Raw genomic sequence first — 13312 nt, forward strand, 5'->3', positions numbered from 1 at the left:
CCTCAGGTTCACCCGTGGCCGTGCTGAACGAAGCTCAACTATTAATTCAGTGTAGTTCACAGAAAATTTATGAAATACCAATCACTTACTGATCACTGAGCTTGGTTATTATAACTTTGCCAGTTATGACATTTTAATTTGGGAAGTTGTCATTTATTGCTTTTATTCTGGTTGGGAAATTTTCCTTAAACTGATGCTAGCAAAAATTTCTCCATTTTGTAAATATACAGAGAATACAATTGTGCACAAACTAAAAATGCCAGTAATATCATAGTTTAATTATCTACTTGGTGTGTGTCTTTATTCCTAGAAAAAGGTTTTTTACATCTCATTTGTATCTTTCCCCTATGGTTGTAATTGCACACCTGTTACAATGTTGAGACCATTGTTAACTTTAAATGACTCTCATAAATAAACGAAGCATCTGACCTCACATAGCTTTTACCTCAGGGTGTTTGCTGATTCAACTATCTTCCTTTTAAGAGTCTGTCTGTGACCATTGAAATCCTTTCTTAGGAATGGATTGGACCATTCCTTCTCTTTTCTTGTTTCAACTGGTTCCAGATTTGGGGGAACCCTAGACTTGTTTCATAATATTTATAATAGTGGATCTCAAGCATAACTGTATAGCAAAAGTTACCTGGGAAGGCTTGTTTAAAATGTGAATTTCTGGTCTTATCTCTGACTGCCTCCCAACTTCTCCAACCAATTCAGGTAGTCTGGGGCAGGGCTCAGGAATCTGCACTTTAACATTCTAGAAATCTTTGTGTCTGTTTTAAAGGTGTATTAGTACTAGAATGTGATTAGAACAGGAAGCAGAGATGTTCTCTTGACTAGAAGGGAGTTCTGAGATTTCCAACTCTTAAGTAATGATCCTGAACCTTTTCTCTCTCCTTCTAACTTGGTTTAGTGTCTTTGTCACTAGCCATGCTGAACCCACAATGTAGGCTGTTGAAGTTGGATGTGTTTGTGCTCACATGCCAGTGACACAGGATATTAACAGTAAAATATCGATGCACAATTAACTGTAAGGATAATCGCTATTGCCTGTATGCCATTAATAAAAAACAGTACTTTTTTCCCCCTAGATTTGTTAGTTCCATCTGGAAAGTGACATTTGTAATGTGAATAGCAGCATTTTCTGATAGCATAACATAGACACCGAACATAGTACTCGATTTAATTTATTCCCATTTAATTGCTTACATGCTGCACAGAGAGATTACAATAGCTGCTACACACATCAACATCAGCATTCAACAACACAAAGTAATCGCTTCCATTTTTTGGTCAAGTTTATTGACAAGTCCACTGACCTCACACCAAGTATTTTGTGTGTCTACTGGGCATCTTGCCAGAGCTCTTTTCAGGAGAGGACGTTGAACCTGTGAGGTGTTGGTGTTCCCAACTCTTGGGAACCAACTATTTCTTAAATTTTACCATTTCACACATCCTATTCCATAATGGTATTTAGCTGATTTGTCGTCTGATTTGAGTATTTCAAAGAACTTGAATTTTTGGAATATGAAGCTATGCCCATGGGTAACAGGAAACTAACTGCCTTAATCTTTTCCCTAAAAAACAAACAAACAAACAAACAAACAAACAAACAAACAAACAAACAAACAAACAAAATAAGGGGAAGATATAAAACTTGTTAGTAGTTTTTATACAAAACATTTAGCATTTTGCCAAATCACCAACCAGTGCCTACAGTGTTAAAACTTCATTTTAAATATATCATTTAGATATTTGTTTATTTGCTCATCAACAATTCAAGATTATATGTTGAAACTGGCCCTTTAATTAAGAATAGTGAAGGGTGTTGATAAAACTAAAATTTGAAACTATTGAGAGAGCGTCTTTAAGCCTGAAAATTATTAACTTGATGTTTAAAGTTGAATACCATGCTGTCTTAGGCAAAAGGTCTTTTCCCAGCCAAGCTATTTGGTTGAAAGGAAGCAGAAAATTGAGGCAATTATTTTATAATCCAGATCCATCTACACTTATGGACTTTGAAGTAACTGAATATCCACCACATCTGGACAATAAAGGGGAGAGAGCAGTGACGATAATGACCCTGAGTTATGTGAGCAATTATCTTTTCATTTTGCCCGTTTCTCTTTTTCCCTCTAACAGTGCTATGTAGAATTTTGACATAAACCAAGGTAAACTGCTCCCAGGAATATGTCTAAAGAATATTGTTTAAAATTACTGCCTTTTCTCCAATTTTGTTCTCTCTCTCTCTTTATCTCTTTATTAGATAAGGCTATAAATCCAGTGAATGACATTTAGTGGCCTGCAACTAGGGAAATATATCTGCTTCCTCCCTTGGGAGGGAGGCCAGTGGTTCCATTTATTAGGATCAATAAAATAATAACTGCTGCTACTTAGTATTTACTTCACTGTCTCATTTATTCTTCACAAAAGCAATAAGGTAACTGCGATTGTGATTCCCTTTTTATAGAGGAGTAAACTGGCATAGGACCAACAAGGAACTTTTCCAAGACTGTGTTATTGGTTAATGATGGAGTTGGGGTTTGCGCTATGTGAGTGCAAATCTGCCTTGTTAACCATTTTTCTAATAGCAACAGAACAGAATATGTTTATTTTAATGTGTCTGGTTTCTTCTATCAGTAAAATGAATAACATAGCAATTGTAATATTAATTGTTTCCATGGACCCTTCCCCCTAATCTTTTTGACAGCCTGAGATATATTTTTTTTAAATGAAGAAGAAAAATACTGCATTTCTATGGCAAAATTTAGGAAAGATTAAAATTCTATCTCTGGTTATGGGAGAGCATTTGTTCTTAGAAATATTGACGTTGGCATTATTTTATAAAATACTTCCTTGATATAATAGTGGAGAAGCTCACAAGCAAATGAGGAATGGTGCCTGACTGTTCAAAAAAGCCAGTTCAAACAAATTGGTCTCCATACATTTTTTGAAAGTTATCATAAAGGAAATAATTTTACAAAAAAAATCAGAGGAGTAATGTCATGACAAGTTACTTTGCTAGATAGTCCTTGAGAAAGTAAAAGGCAAAATAAAAAAGGAGTAAAAAAAACAACACATGTTTAATTCCTACTCAACAGTTCTCTCTGTAGCCACTGGATTTTATGCCAACCCAGCTGTTGATTTTCCTTCATTACTGACTTTCTTGTTTTAACACAGCCCTAAAATTGGCTCAATCTTTCAAACTAAAGTAGATTCCAAATTAGAAATGGATTGTGTTCAAGTAGTTTATTTGTTGGCAGCTTGGAAGTTGGAAAATGTTTTGCTTCAGAAAAATAAATACATCATAAACATTGGGTAGGCTCCCAAACTATCATAGAACATATGTACATGGAAATGGGAAAATTGATATTACTATATTTCTCAGTTAGCATTGTAGTTCTGTGAAAATGTAATGGTTTAAGTGCAAAAAATAAAACATTATAAAACAGGCACTGTGCAATTTTAGACTCTGTGGACATAAGCCTGGAAAGATATCTATTAAAATGTGAATGATGGTTCTTCATATGTGGGAATATGGAAGGTTTTCCTTTTTATACTGTTTACTTTGAATATTGCATTTATGCTTTATAATTTGTGGTTTTTTTGCAATGAAGATTTTGTGCTTTTATGTAACTACAACTATAAATGGATATATGTGTATATGTATGTATGTATAGTATGTTTAGGCCAAGGGTAGATCTCTGCTTTTCTTCTTTCTCTGAAGACACAATAGTTGGGTTAGTCTTTCTTATTTCTATATCCCACAGCTGCTCCATCAACAAATCTTATTGACTCTACCTTCAAAATATATTCAGACACTAACACCCACGGTTACTACTCCTGGCCAAGAAATGATCACCTCATTGCCTACATTACTTTTTTAGCCTTAAACCTGTTCTTCTTGATTTCTGTATTTTTTTTTTCGATAGTCATTTCAAAACAGGGCTCCTGATATGATTTTTTTTTAAATGAAAAGAGCATTACTATGTACCCCAAATCACTTGGAATAATCTGAACTCATTGGAAGAAAGTGGAAGCCCACCTTATAATTTTCCTTCATTTCTCTTTCTCACTGCATTGCAGTCACATCTGCCTCCTTGCCTTTCCTCATGCACGAGCCATGAACCTGCCCAGCTACCTTGCATTCTGAGTTCTCAAAGCCTAGAATATTCTCCCTGTGCCCAGCACCTGAAATCCTCAAAACCCTCTCTGCATTTTCTAGCCATGATGTAAAAATTTCAATAGTGCTTACTCCTCTAACCCTTCTCTTTTCATTGTAATTGGTTTATTTTTCTCTTTAGTACTTATCACCATTCAACATAATATACACTTTATGTATTTTCATGTTTATTGATTATCATGTTACAAAAGAAAAAGCCCACATTGGAAGGGATTTTTTACAGCTACCCCTGTGGTGGGTAGAGGCCAGGCCCCCCTTTTTCCTTTATTTTCCTCCTTCTACTCTTAGGAGACACATGTGCAGAGACTCCTGCTAAAGTGTCAGGGCCAAAGTGGGGGCTGGAAGATAGGAATGCTGATTGTGGGGGAGGGAGGTCATGCTCTAGCAGAGTAGAGCAGATCAATAAGCTTGATGGTGGAAGTCTTGTTCTGAAAGAGCCCTTGGCCCTACCCACTACAGGGACCACTGGCCAGCTGTCCTCTTTAACTCTCAGCCTGTCTCTCCAATATTTTCTCAATCCCCACGGTTCTCAAGCTGCTTCTAACTCCTAAATGCCAATTCATGTATTTTGCATTATAGGTTAGTTTTCTCTTTGTCTCTAGGCCATTTTGGGTTATGCCAAAAAGGGCCCTTTTTATGCCACAAAAAGCCCATTAAGGCATCTTCCTCCAAAAGAATAGTTATCTCTGAGAGAGGAATTCTGAGTTCAGCTCCCAGAGTAACTGTGTCTTCTCCCCAAGACACTTGTTACTATAGGGGTCAGTTCATGTATGTGGCTTCGTTGCTACATGAAAGTTTCAAGCACAATGTTTTATTTTTGCTGACTCTTATATTGCTAGTTCCTAGCTCAGTTTGATCATTAATCATGTTTGATGAGCCTTAGCCATTTTGGCTCAGTGGATAGAGCGTCGGCTTGCAGAATGAAGGGTTCTGGGTTCGATTTCAGTCAAGGGCACGTATCGCAGTTGCAGGTATCTCCCTGGCATGGGCCCTGGTCGGGGCAAGTGCATGAAGCAACCAATCGATGTGTTTCTCTCACATAGGTATTTCTCTCTGTCTTTCCCTCTCTCTTCCACTCTCTAAAAATCAACGGAAAAATATCCTCAGGTGAGGATTGATACAAAATATTTGGTGAGTAAGTGAAGACTATTTCCACTTATTAGAGGCCTCTGTAGAGAGTGCCATTTGACCTCAAATAAATGTGTTCCTTTTGATTTCTGAAATGACAACCTAAGATGGAAACTATTTTGGCCTACTGGCCTACTTGGTATTGTTTACCTCCTTAGATATGATCTTGCTCACCCAGGAGAATGTCTCAGTAGCCATCACAGCAGGCACCTGAAAACTAGCTTAGGGAAGATTGGACCCTACCTGCCACTGGGAACGTACTCGGGAAAGGCTCTGTGGCTGGAACTCTTGCTGGTAAAAGAATCTTCTGCAAATGTTTTTTCTTCATTGTCTTGCTTCTTGATTGAAGAACATGTCAGTGGTTTAAGCATTCCCGGAGCTTCTAGAATTCTACTACTTGGATGTCTTTTTCCAGATTTCCAAGGATCATTTGCAGCAAATGAATGGACTGGTGAGGAAATGGAATAGCGTCTAACAATCATGACATTGTCTGTACAGAAGACACAAAATTTAAGCTTAAAAATTCGACCTTTAATGATGCCTGGAAATGGAAAATTATGTTGCTAGTACTTTATTGAAACTAAGCAATATTATTATTTTTTATTTTCTTTTTGCACAAGAGACATCCATTCACTGATTCATTTTGCAAAGAGTTGAGTGCCAACCATGTGCCAGACACTTTTTTAAAGAGATAGGGCTGTGGTAGTAGACAACACAGAATTCTTGCCTGCCTAGAGCGTATCCTCTTGTGTGGCAAACAGACAAGTCACAAACATAACATTTAGATAGATTCTAGAAAAACAAATAAGGCTTCTGAGAACAAAGGGATAGAAACAGAGGAGGGAGGGTGTCTGCAGGGTCTTTAAATAGTGTAGTCAGGTTAAAACTTTTAGGGAACACAGCATTTGAACTAAGACTTTGACATATAGAGATACTAAAACTTTAAATGGGAAGAACATGGATCTTCTAGAGATTCTAATTCCGGATGGCTTTCTCAGTCCTAATTCTAGAAGACTCTACTCACCCACAGCCTCTCGCCTGAGTGGCCACAAATAATTGAACAGGCTGCTGCTAATTGGCCTATAATTGTGTGTCTTGGCTTTAATTGGGACAATCATTATAAGGAAGCATGTTGAATGAGAGATGAAAGCAAAGAAGACGCGTGGAAAGAAACAAAAATGCCTTTTGTGAAAAACTGGAGAGCTACTGAGAGAGACAGGGATTTGTGGCCTTAGTTTCTGAGGGCTTCCAATTCCATTTCTGTCCATAAGTATGTTCCAATAAGTTCTTTTCTTGAGGTAAATCAAGTCTTCTAGAACCATTCCTTGTAACTAAAGCAGCTCGGTTAAAAGAATTGCATTTCCAGGAGTCTTGTTTTGTCTGAACCTCAGCTCGAGCACTGTGCTAACTGACAGAGCCTGTGATTCAATCTCTACTTAGACATGTAGTTATACCCCTGAGGCCAATGACGCTGACCTCATTGGTTGGGTTTCATTTTCGGGAGCACAAGTAATACATTCTAGTTGAATCTTTATGGTTTCTTGTCACCACTTTGCCATTAACTAGCATGGAAGTGTAAGCAAGCCCTGTCTTATGTTTATGCTTTGAGAGTTTCAAAAGCATTATTATCTTTTAATTTATGTTTGATGCCCATGTCTGCAGGACACAGACAGCAAATTATTATGGCCATTGCAAAAAGTGAAGCTGCCATGGCTTTCTATAGTGTGGAAGAGTAGAAGATTAAATTTTAGGCAAGAGTCCAGGGAAAATTTAAGTTCAAATCTATCTGAGATGATTAAATCCAAATACTGCTCATAAATGATCTTGAAATACTTTTCTTTAGCTATGATATAGAGCTTCCATAATTACCTAAGAACAGGCTTCTGACTATTGACAAATACAAATGTTTCTGTTCAAAAGGATTATGAAACAATCTCTTTATACCAAGTGGTAAAAAAAACACAACAGAGGAAATTATGCTGATGATAGTCAATTTATGTTTATCCTTACATACACTCCAGCTTGACTGATTAGCAAATAGGCTCTTTGTTCATCTCCCTGGGTCATAATAGTCTGTATCTTTTAGTTTCTTGTCAATAAGATGGAAAGTGATCATAAAAACATGTTACATCCATAGAGTCACATAATTTTATAGTTGGGATAGGCCTTAGAAAGTTCCAATCCACTCCTTTTTACATGAGGATACTAAAATTAGGAATTCTATGTGGTCAGACCAATGTTCTTTTTACTGTGTCACTTACTTTTGCAATAGCACATCACATATAAGACAGGTAACTATCACTTAAAGTAATATTCAACTGGGCTTCCAAGCACAAATTTAAATCATACTTCTTTCTTTGTTTTATTTGCGCAACAGGTAAGAGTTACCAAAATTTATCAAACCTTTTTCACCGTCCTTTTCAAACTTAGGGCTAATATTCTTATTGAAAGTTGCCATCCATATGCTGACATATCATATCAATTGTCGTATTAATATTCTAACCTCAGCTTGTTGGCATGGCATGCTCTAGTCTTTGAAAAGTATAATACTAGTTTTAAAATAGCACAAGATACATAAATACCACTTTCTTATTAGGATAAGCATCATAGAAAATAGGTTTGAAGGCATGTTGTTCACCTTGGAGTAGGGCAAGTGGTTTCAACTGGAGGAAATTTTGGGATGTCTGAAGGCATTTTTGATGCTCAGGACTGGAGCGGGGAGGCAGGTACTACTGGCATCCAGTGCTTGGGAGCCAGGAAAGTTGCTGAACATCCTACAATATCCTACACTACAGAACTACTCAGCCCAAAAGGTCAAGAATGCAGAGGTTACGAAGCCCTGGAGTACAAATGTCCTTATTTTTTCACCAGGAAACACTCAAACTTCCTTATAGGTTATGATTTTAATTTTATCAAATAACTAGCAGACATAACTACTCAGATCCAGAGATATACTTGACAAAAAGGGAAAAGACCTTGATTGAAATCTGTTTCTAGCTTTGAAACACAGGGTCTCATCCTAGAGAGAGACTTCTCTAACAGAGAAAAGCAGCTGGTAGGTATGGCATGTCTCATTGCCAAGTTGTTCTAAATGGCATTGCCTGAAGCCTTTGGCAGATGGCATTAAGACAGCATTAAATATTTAATTATGCATATCAATTTTATTTGAATATTCTGTGTGCAGGCAAGCACTGACAATTTAAATGTAGGATGTATTTTCTTGCTCTGCTGATTTCTGACTTCGTGTATAGTCTTCACAGTCAAAATTATTCCCAGTAAAAGATGAGAGATTTTATTTTTAGAATATTTTAGATATTGACCCTGCATCTTGAAGTCTTCAACTTGTATAGGAGGTTGAATTATGTAAAACATGGATAAACAACAATATCTGCCATTTATTGTGTGTTTGCCAGGTGCTATACTAAGCAAGTGGTCTATTATTGCAGTTAATCCTCACAACCACGTGACGTAGGCACTATAAAATTATCTTATTTTATTTTTAAGTTATAGTTGACATTTAATATTATTTTGTATGAGTTTCAGGCGTACAGCATGGTGATTAGACATTATATAATTTATGAAGTGATCCCCCTGATAATTCAAGTGCCTACCTGTCACCATAAATAGTTATTAAGATATTATTGATTGTATTCCCTGTACTGTACTTCACATCACTGTGACTACTGTATTTGTAATTATCAATTTGCACTTCTTAATCCCTTCACATTTTACACCCAGCCTCCCAACCCCCTTCCTTTCTGGCAACCATTAGTCTGTTCTCTGTATTTATAAGTCTATTTCTATTTTGGCTATTCATTTATTTTGTTCTTTAGATTCCACATATAAGTAAAATCATAGGATATTTGTCTTTCTCTATCTGACTTATTTCACTGAGCATAATACCCTCTAGGTCCATCCATGTTTTTGCAAATGGTAAGACTTCATTTTTTATGGCCAAGTAATATTTCATTGTACACATGTACCACAACTTTTTTATCCACTCATCTATTGATGTGCACTTGGGTTGCTTCAGTATCTTGGCTACTGTAAATATCACTGCAATGAACATAGGATGTATACATATCTTTTAGAATTAGAGTTTTTTTTTATGACATGTACTCAGAAGTAGAATTGCTGGGATATAAGGTAGTTTTAAAAAAATGTTTTGAGGAGACTCCATATTGTCTTCCACAGTGACTGTACCAATTTTCATCTCTATCAACAGTGCACAAGGGTCTCTTTTCCTCCACATTCATGCCAACACTTGTTGTTTGTTGATTTATTAGTACTATAACGTTTTCAAATGAATAAAATGAAGATTAAAGGTGAGTCAAGTGGCCAGTGAGTGACCAATCATTGGTAACCATATTTGTCTGACTGATATTCATACATTTAACTGTCGTGCAGTAGCATTCAAGCTTAGTAAGTGAGCATGCTTCTTGACATATATCCACTCAGTGTTCTATTATGTAGCATTTAAATGCTTGAAGTAAAAACACATTGTTTTTCACATGACTGAACCCCACCAACCTGTCATTCTTATCTTTCCAGGAATATATGCAAATAGTTTTAACGTTGCCAAAATATGTTGCTTAAAGATGCTAAAGAAACGTTTGCCTCGGGATTCAAAGTTCATCTACCAGTAGAAAAAGGGTGAAACTTGCCACTGTAAACACCAAATTATGCAGTTATTTGAGAGGCACAATAAACCTACTGTTTAGGAGATATTTGCAAAGATGGGCACAGCCCAGAAGAGCTATGACTTTCTTTACCTTGGTGTTGCTGCGCATCTGGCTCTGAATCAGTGGAAATAACATTGTGAAGTGTTGCTGGAGGTTGTCCAGGCACTTTTTCTAGGTTACCAATGTCTGTGACTTCCTCTTCCCTTTCATCCTCTGAATGTCCCCCTGAGCCCGGAGTTCTCTGACTGCTTGAGGTCAGTTTCATCCGGAGGGCTTGATTCTCTTTCTCCAGCTTGTTGATCTCTGCCCGCATTTCCTGGATGACTCTCATGAGCTGGACGTTAGCTTCCATGGCCTCTTCTCTGGTTGCCCTGGTTTGCTTCTCTGGGGAGACAGGTCAACTTTTGCTCACCAGCCAAATGCACCATCTACTCAGTGGGACAGGCGGATCCCACCCATAAACCTTCCTGAACAATAGATGCCATTCTTCTCTGGGCCATCTTTCAGCACCTGGGGCATCAGGCTGCCAAGGAAGGTAAAGGATTTCCATGACTTATTCATTCTGGGTTTTATTTTTCAGAAAAGAGCTTTGCTTTGTATTTTACATTTCATATCAATCCACAGTTCGAGAATATTGCTTTGTGTCTGAAGAGAAGAGAATGCTCCAAAATGTCCAGTGAGGAACAGGGTTTCTTGTTTCTGTCATGAACTCGCCATCCTGCCAGCCACTCAGTTTTTTTCTCTGCTGCTCTTTCTGAGGTCAGATGTTTCATCGAATCACCAGTGTCACCAGTACATTAAGACTGAAACATAAGAATTATGCCTATCTTCTCTATAAAATATGTTATTATTCTGTACTTTTTGGGTAAATTATTCATATGACACCAGTTGATTAAGGGTAACAGTAATCATAGGGGGTCATATAAATTGCAGTGAGATTATTTAAATAAAATGCTTATAATTATATTTAAACCTCTCCAGATAAGGACAAGTAAGGTGTAATCACTTTTCAGTAAGTTTCTATCTTATAAGCATTTTTGTTGTCTTTTGGTTTTAAGAGTGTTTGGCTGGACAAAGGCTGCCCAAGGATATTTTGGGAATGTAAGAAAATACAGGTTTAATATTCTTGAATGAGAAAGACATAAACTAGTTAACAGCTTTCACTACCTATTTCCAAAAGAGAATTCTTTGTTGGGAATGAGAAGTATGAATCTTATATTGTATACTAGAGGCTCAGTGCATGGATTTGTGCACCAGTAAGTTCCCTTGCCCTGGCCTGCGGGGATCAGGCAGAAATAAGCTCTCTGACATCCCCCGAGGGGTCCCATATTGTGGGAGGGCAGTTCTCGGGTGATGCACCCTGGAATTGGGCTCCCTCCTCTCTGGTTCTGGGTGCGTCACCTGAGAACCACAGCTGCCAAGTCACTGCAGCTCAGCAACTCCTGCATTGAACATCTGCCCCCTGGTGGTCAGTGTGCATCATGGCTACTGGTTAGAGTGTCTGCCCCTTGGTGGTCATTGGGCTTCATTGTTACTGGTCAGACGGTTGGACGTTTGCTTAGGCTTTTGCTTAGGCTTTTATATATATCATGGATTTTCAGAGAGAAGTATCTGTTTGGATATTCAATTAATGTTTAAATATAAATGTTCTTTTGCAATAGAGTAAAAATGATTAGAACATTTTTCACGGTGATAGTTTTCTAAGTATATTGATGTTTTTGCCTTTCTTAATATTTGTTGATTGATCAAAGCTGCAGGTGGAAGAAATGGTTGGAGAAAGTATTATTCCACTTTTAGTCATATAAATTTATTTCATATATTTAAATTTTAGTGTGTGCTTACTAAAAAGTTAGTCTAAAAGTAATTAGGTGCTTTTGATATACTGTTGACCCTTGAACAATAATGGTTTGAGCTGTGTGGGTCCACTTATATGTGGATTTTTTCCATAAATACCTGTATTGTTTTCCATTCATGGTTTGGAGCCCATAGATGCAGAGGGCCAATTGTATACATTTATCTGGCCCATTTTATAGGGAACACTTGAGCATGCACAGATTTTGATGCCCATGGGAGTTCCTGAAACCAATCTCCCATAGATACTGAGGAACAGCTTAAGTTTTGGGGGAGCCAAACATTACATGGATTTTCAACTGTAAGTGGTTTGATGCCCCTACCCCCATTGTTCAAGTGTTAACAGTGCTACTTCTATTTGTATTTAAATGAATTTCAGTAAACAAAGTGCTTGTGGATATATGGAATATGGAGTAAGATGCATATTAAAAGCCATTCAGTCTGACTACCTATCAGATGTTCAAATCTGTTTCACAACTTCTCTATACTGGGTTGTTGACCCTAATTTCTCCTGTAGGAGAGTGTCCTTCCTACTGGGGTATTCCACTTACTTTTTAATTAAAATTATTAACATTGGCCAAAAATTAGCCTCCATGTAGTTTGGTCCTAGCACTTCTCTTTAGAGAGGGGAAGCACATGTCTAATTCCTGTTTTAATGAAATTTCTTGCATCATCAAGTTCAAATAAGTGTCTATTCTCTAAAATAAACATTCCCAATTCTTTCAACTGTTCGTGATCTAATGCAGGTTCAAGGGCTTTGAATCCATCATGGCCACATGTTTGAACATGCTTCCATTTTTGTATAGGCATCGTGAACTAGGGTATCCAGGTCTAAATGCATTCTCTTGAAGGCATTCAACTAGCCTAGAGCATACTGCTATACCTCCCGTAAAATGTTTTGTGGGAAATATTTCTCACAAGTGGGCAGTAGAAATCATCATTGGAATTTTATTCAGTGAATGAAGCAAGAGATAAAAATAGGCTTGTGTAACTGTTGGAAATAGCAAGATATCATTATTTATAGACAAATTGATTGTATATCTAGAAAGTCTAAGGAAATTAATAAAAATATTATTTTGTAATCTACCCCTACATTAAAAACAAACACTTAAAAATCAGTAGTTTTCCAAAATATTATTAATAACTACATAGAAGAAAATAACTGAAATTATTCCACTGACAATAGGATCCCACAGAGAAAAAATTCAGGAATTATTTAAGTTTGTAAGGTTTTTAATAAATAAAATCTAGCATTTTACTAAGATATGAAACTTATGAAAATGAAGTCTATACAGTGCTCCTGGTGAGAGAACTGTATATATATTTTTAAATATATATTTTATTGATTTTTTACAGAGAGGTAAGAAGAGGGATAGAGAGTTAGAAACATCGATGAGAGAGAAACATCAGTCGCCTGCCTCCTGCACGCCCCCTACTGGGGATGTGCCCGCAACCAAGGTACATGCCCTTG

The 13312-nt window shown here is 37.1% G+C and overlaps 1 protein-coding gene across 1 annotated transcript; it reads right to left on the minus strand.

Annotated features, from left to right (window-relative positions):
* Positions 1–1453: 1453 nt before the first annotated feature.
* On the minus strand, positions 1454–10387 carry LOC107183023. The gene is made up of 3 exons (XM_015563695.1): positions 10081–10387; positions 5552–5798; positions 1454–1574 (listed from the first exon to the last, which is right to left on the minus strand). The coding sequence occupies exons 1-3, from the start codon at positions 10340–10342 to the stop codon at positions 1454–1456; spliced, it is 630 nt and encodes a 209-aa protein (XP_015419181.1). The 5' UTR covers positions 10343–10387.
* Positions 10388–13312: the final 2925 nt, after the last annotated feature.

This window comes from Myotis davidii, unplaced genomic scaffold (assembly GCF_000327345.1).
Source record: "Myotis davidii unplaced genomic scaffold, ASM32734v1 scaffold575, whole genome shotgun sequence".
In the NCBI taxonomy this organism is placed as follows: Eukaryota; Metazoa; Chordata; class Mammalia; order Chiroptera; family Vespertilionidae; genus Myotis; species Myotis davidii.

What these genes read in the sequence shown, in the direction of transcription:
- LOC107183023 (XM_015563695.1), bottom strand. Translation starts at nt 10,342, where the DNA reads ATGGAAGCTAACGTCCAGCTCATGAGAGTCATCCAGGAAATGCGGGCA. An exon ending in AGATGCGCAGCAACACCAAG is followed by an intron (nt 5,799 to 10,080) that starts GTAAAGAAAGTC and finishes TCTTCTGTACAG; the next exon opens with ACAATGTCATGATTGTTAGA. An exon ending in GAGTACGTTCCCAGTGGCAG is followed by an intron (nt 1,575 to 5,551) that starts GTAGGGTCCAAT and finishes TTTGTTTTTTAG; the next exon opens with GGAAAAGATTAAGGCAGTTA.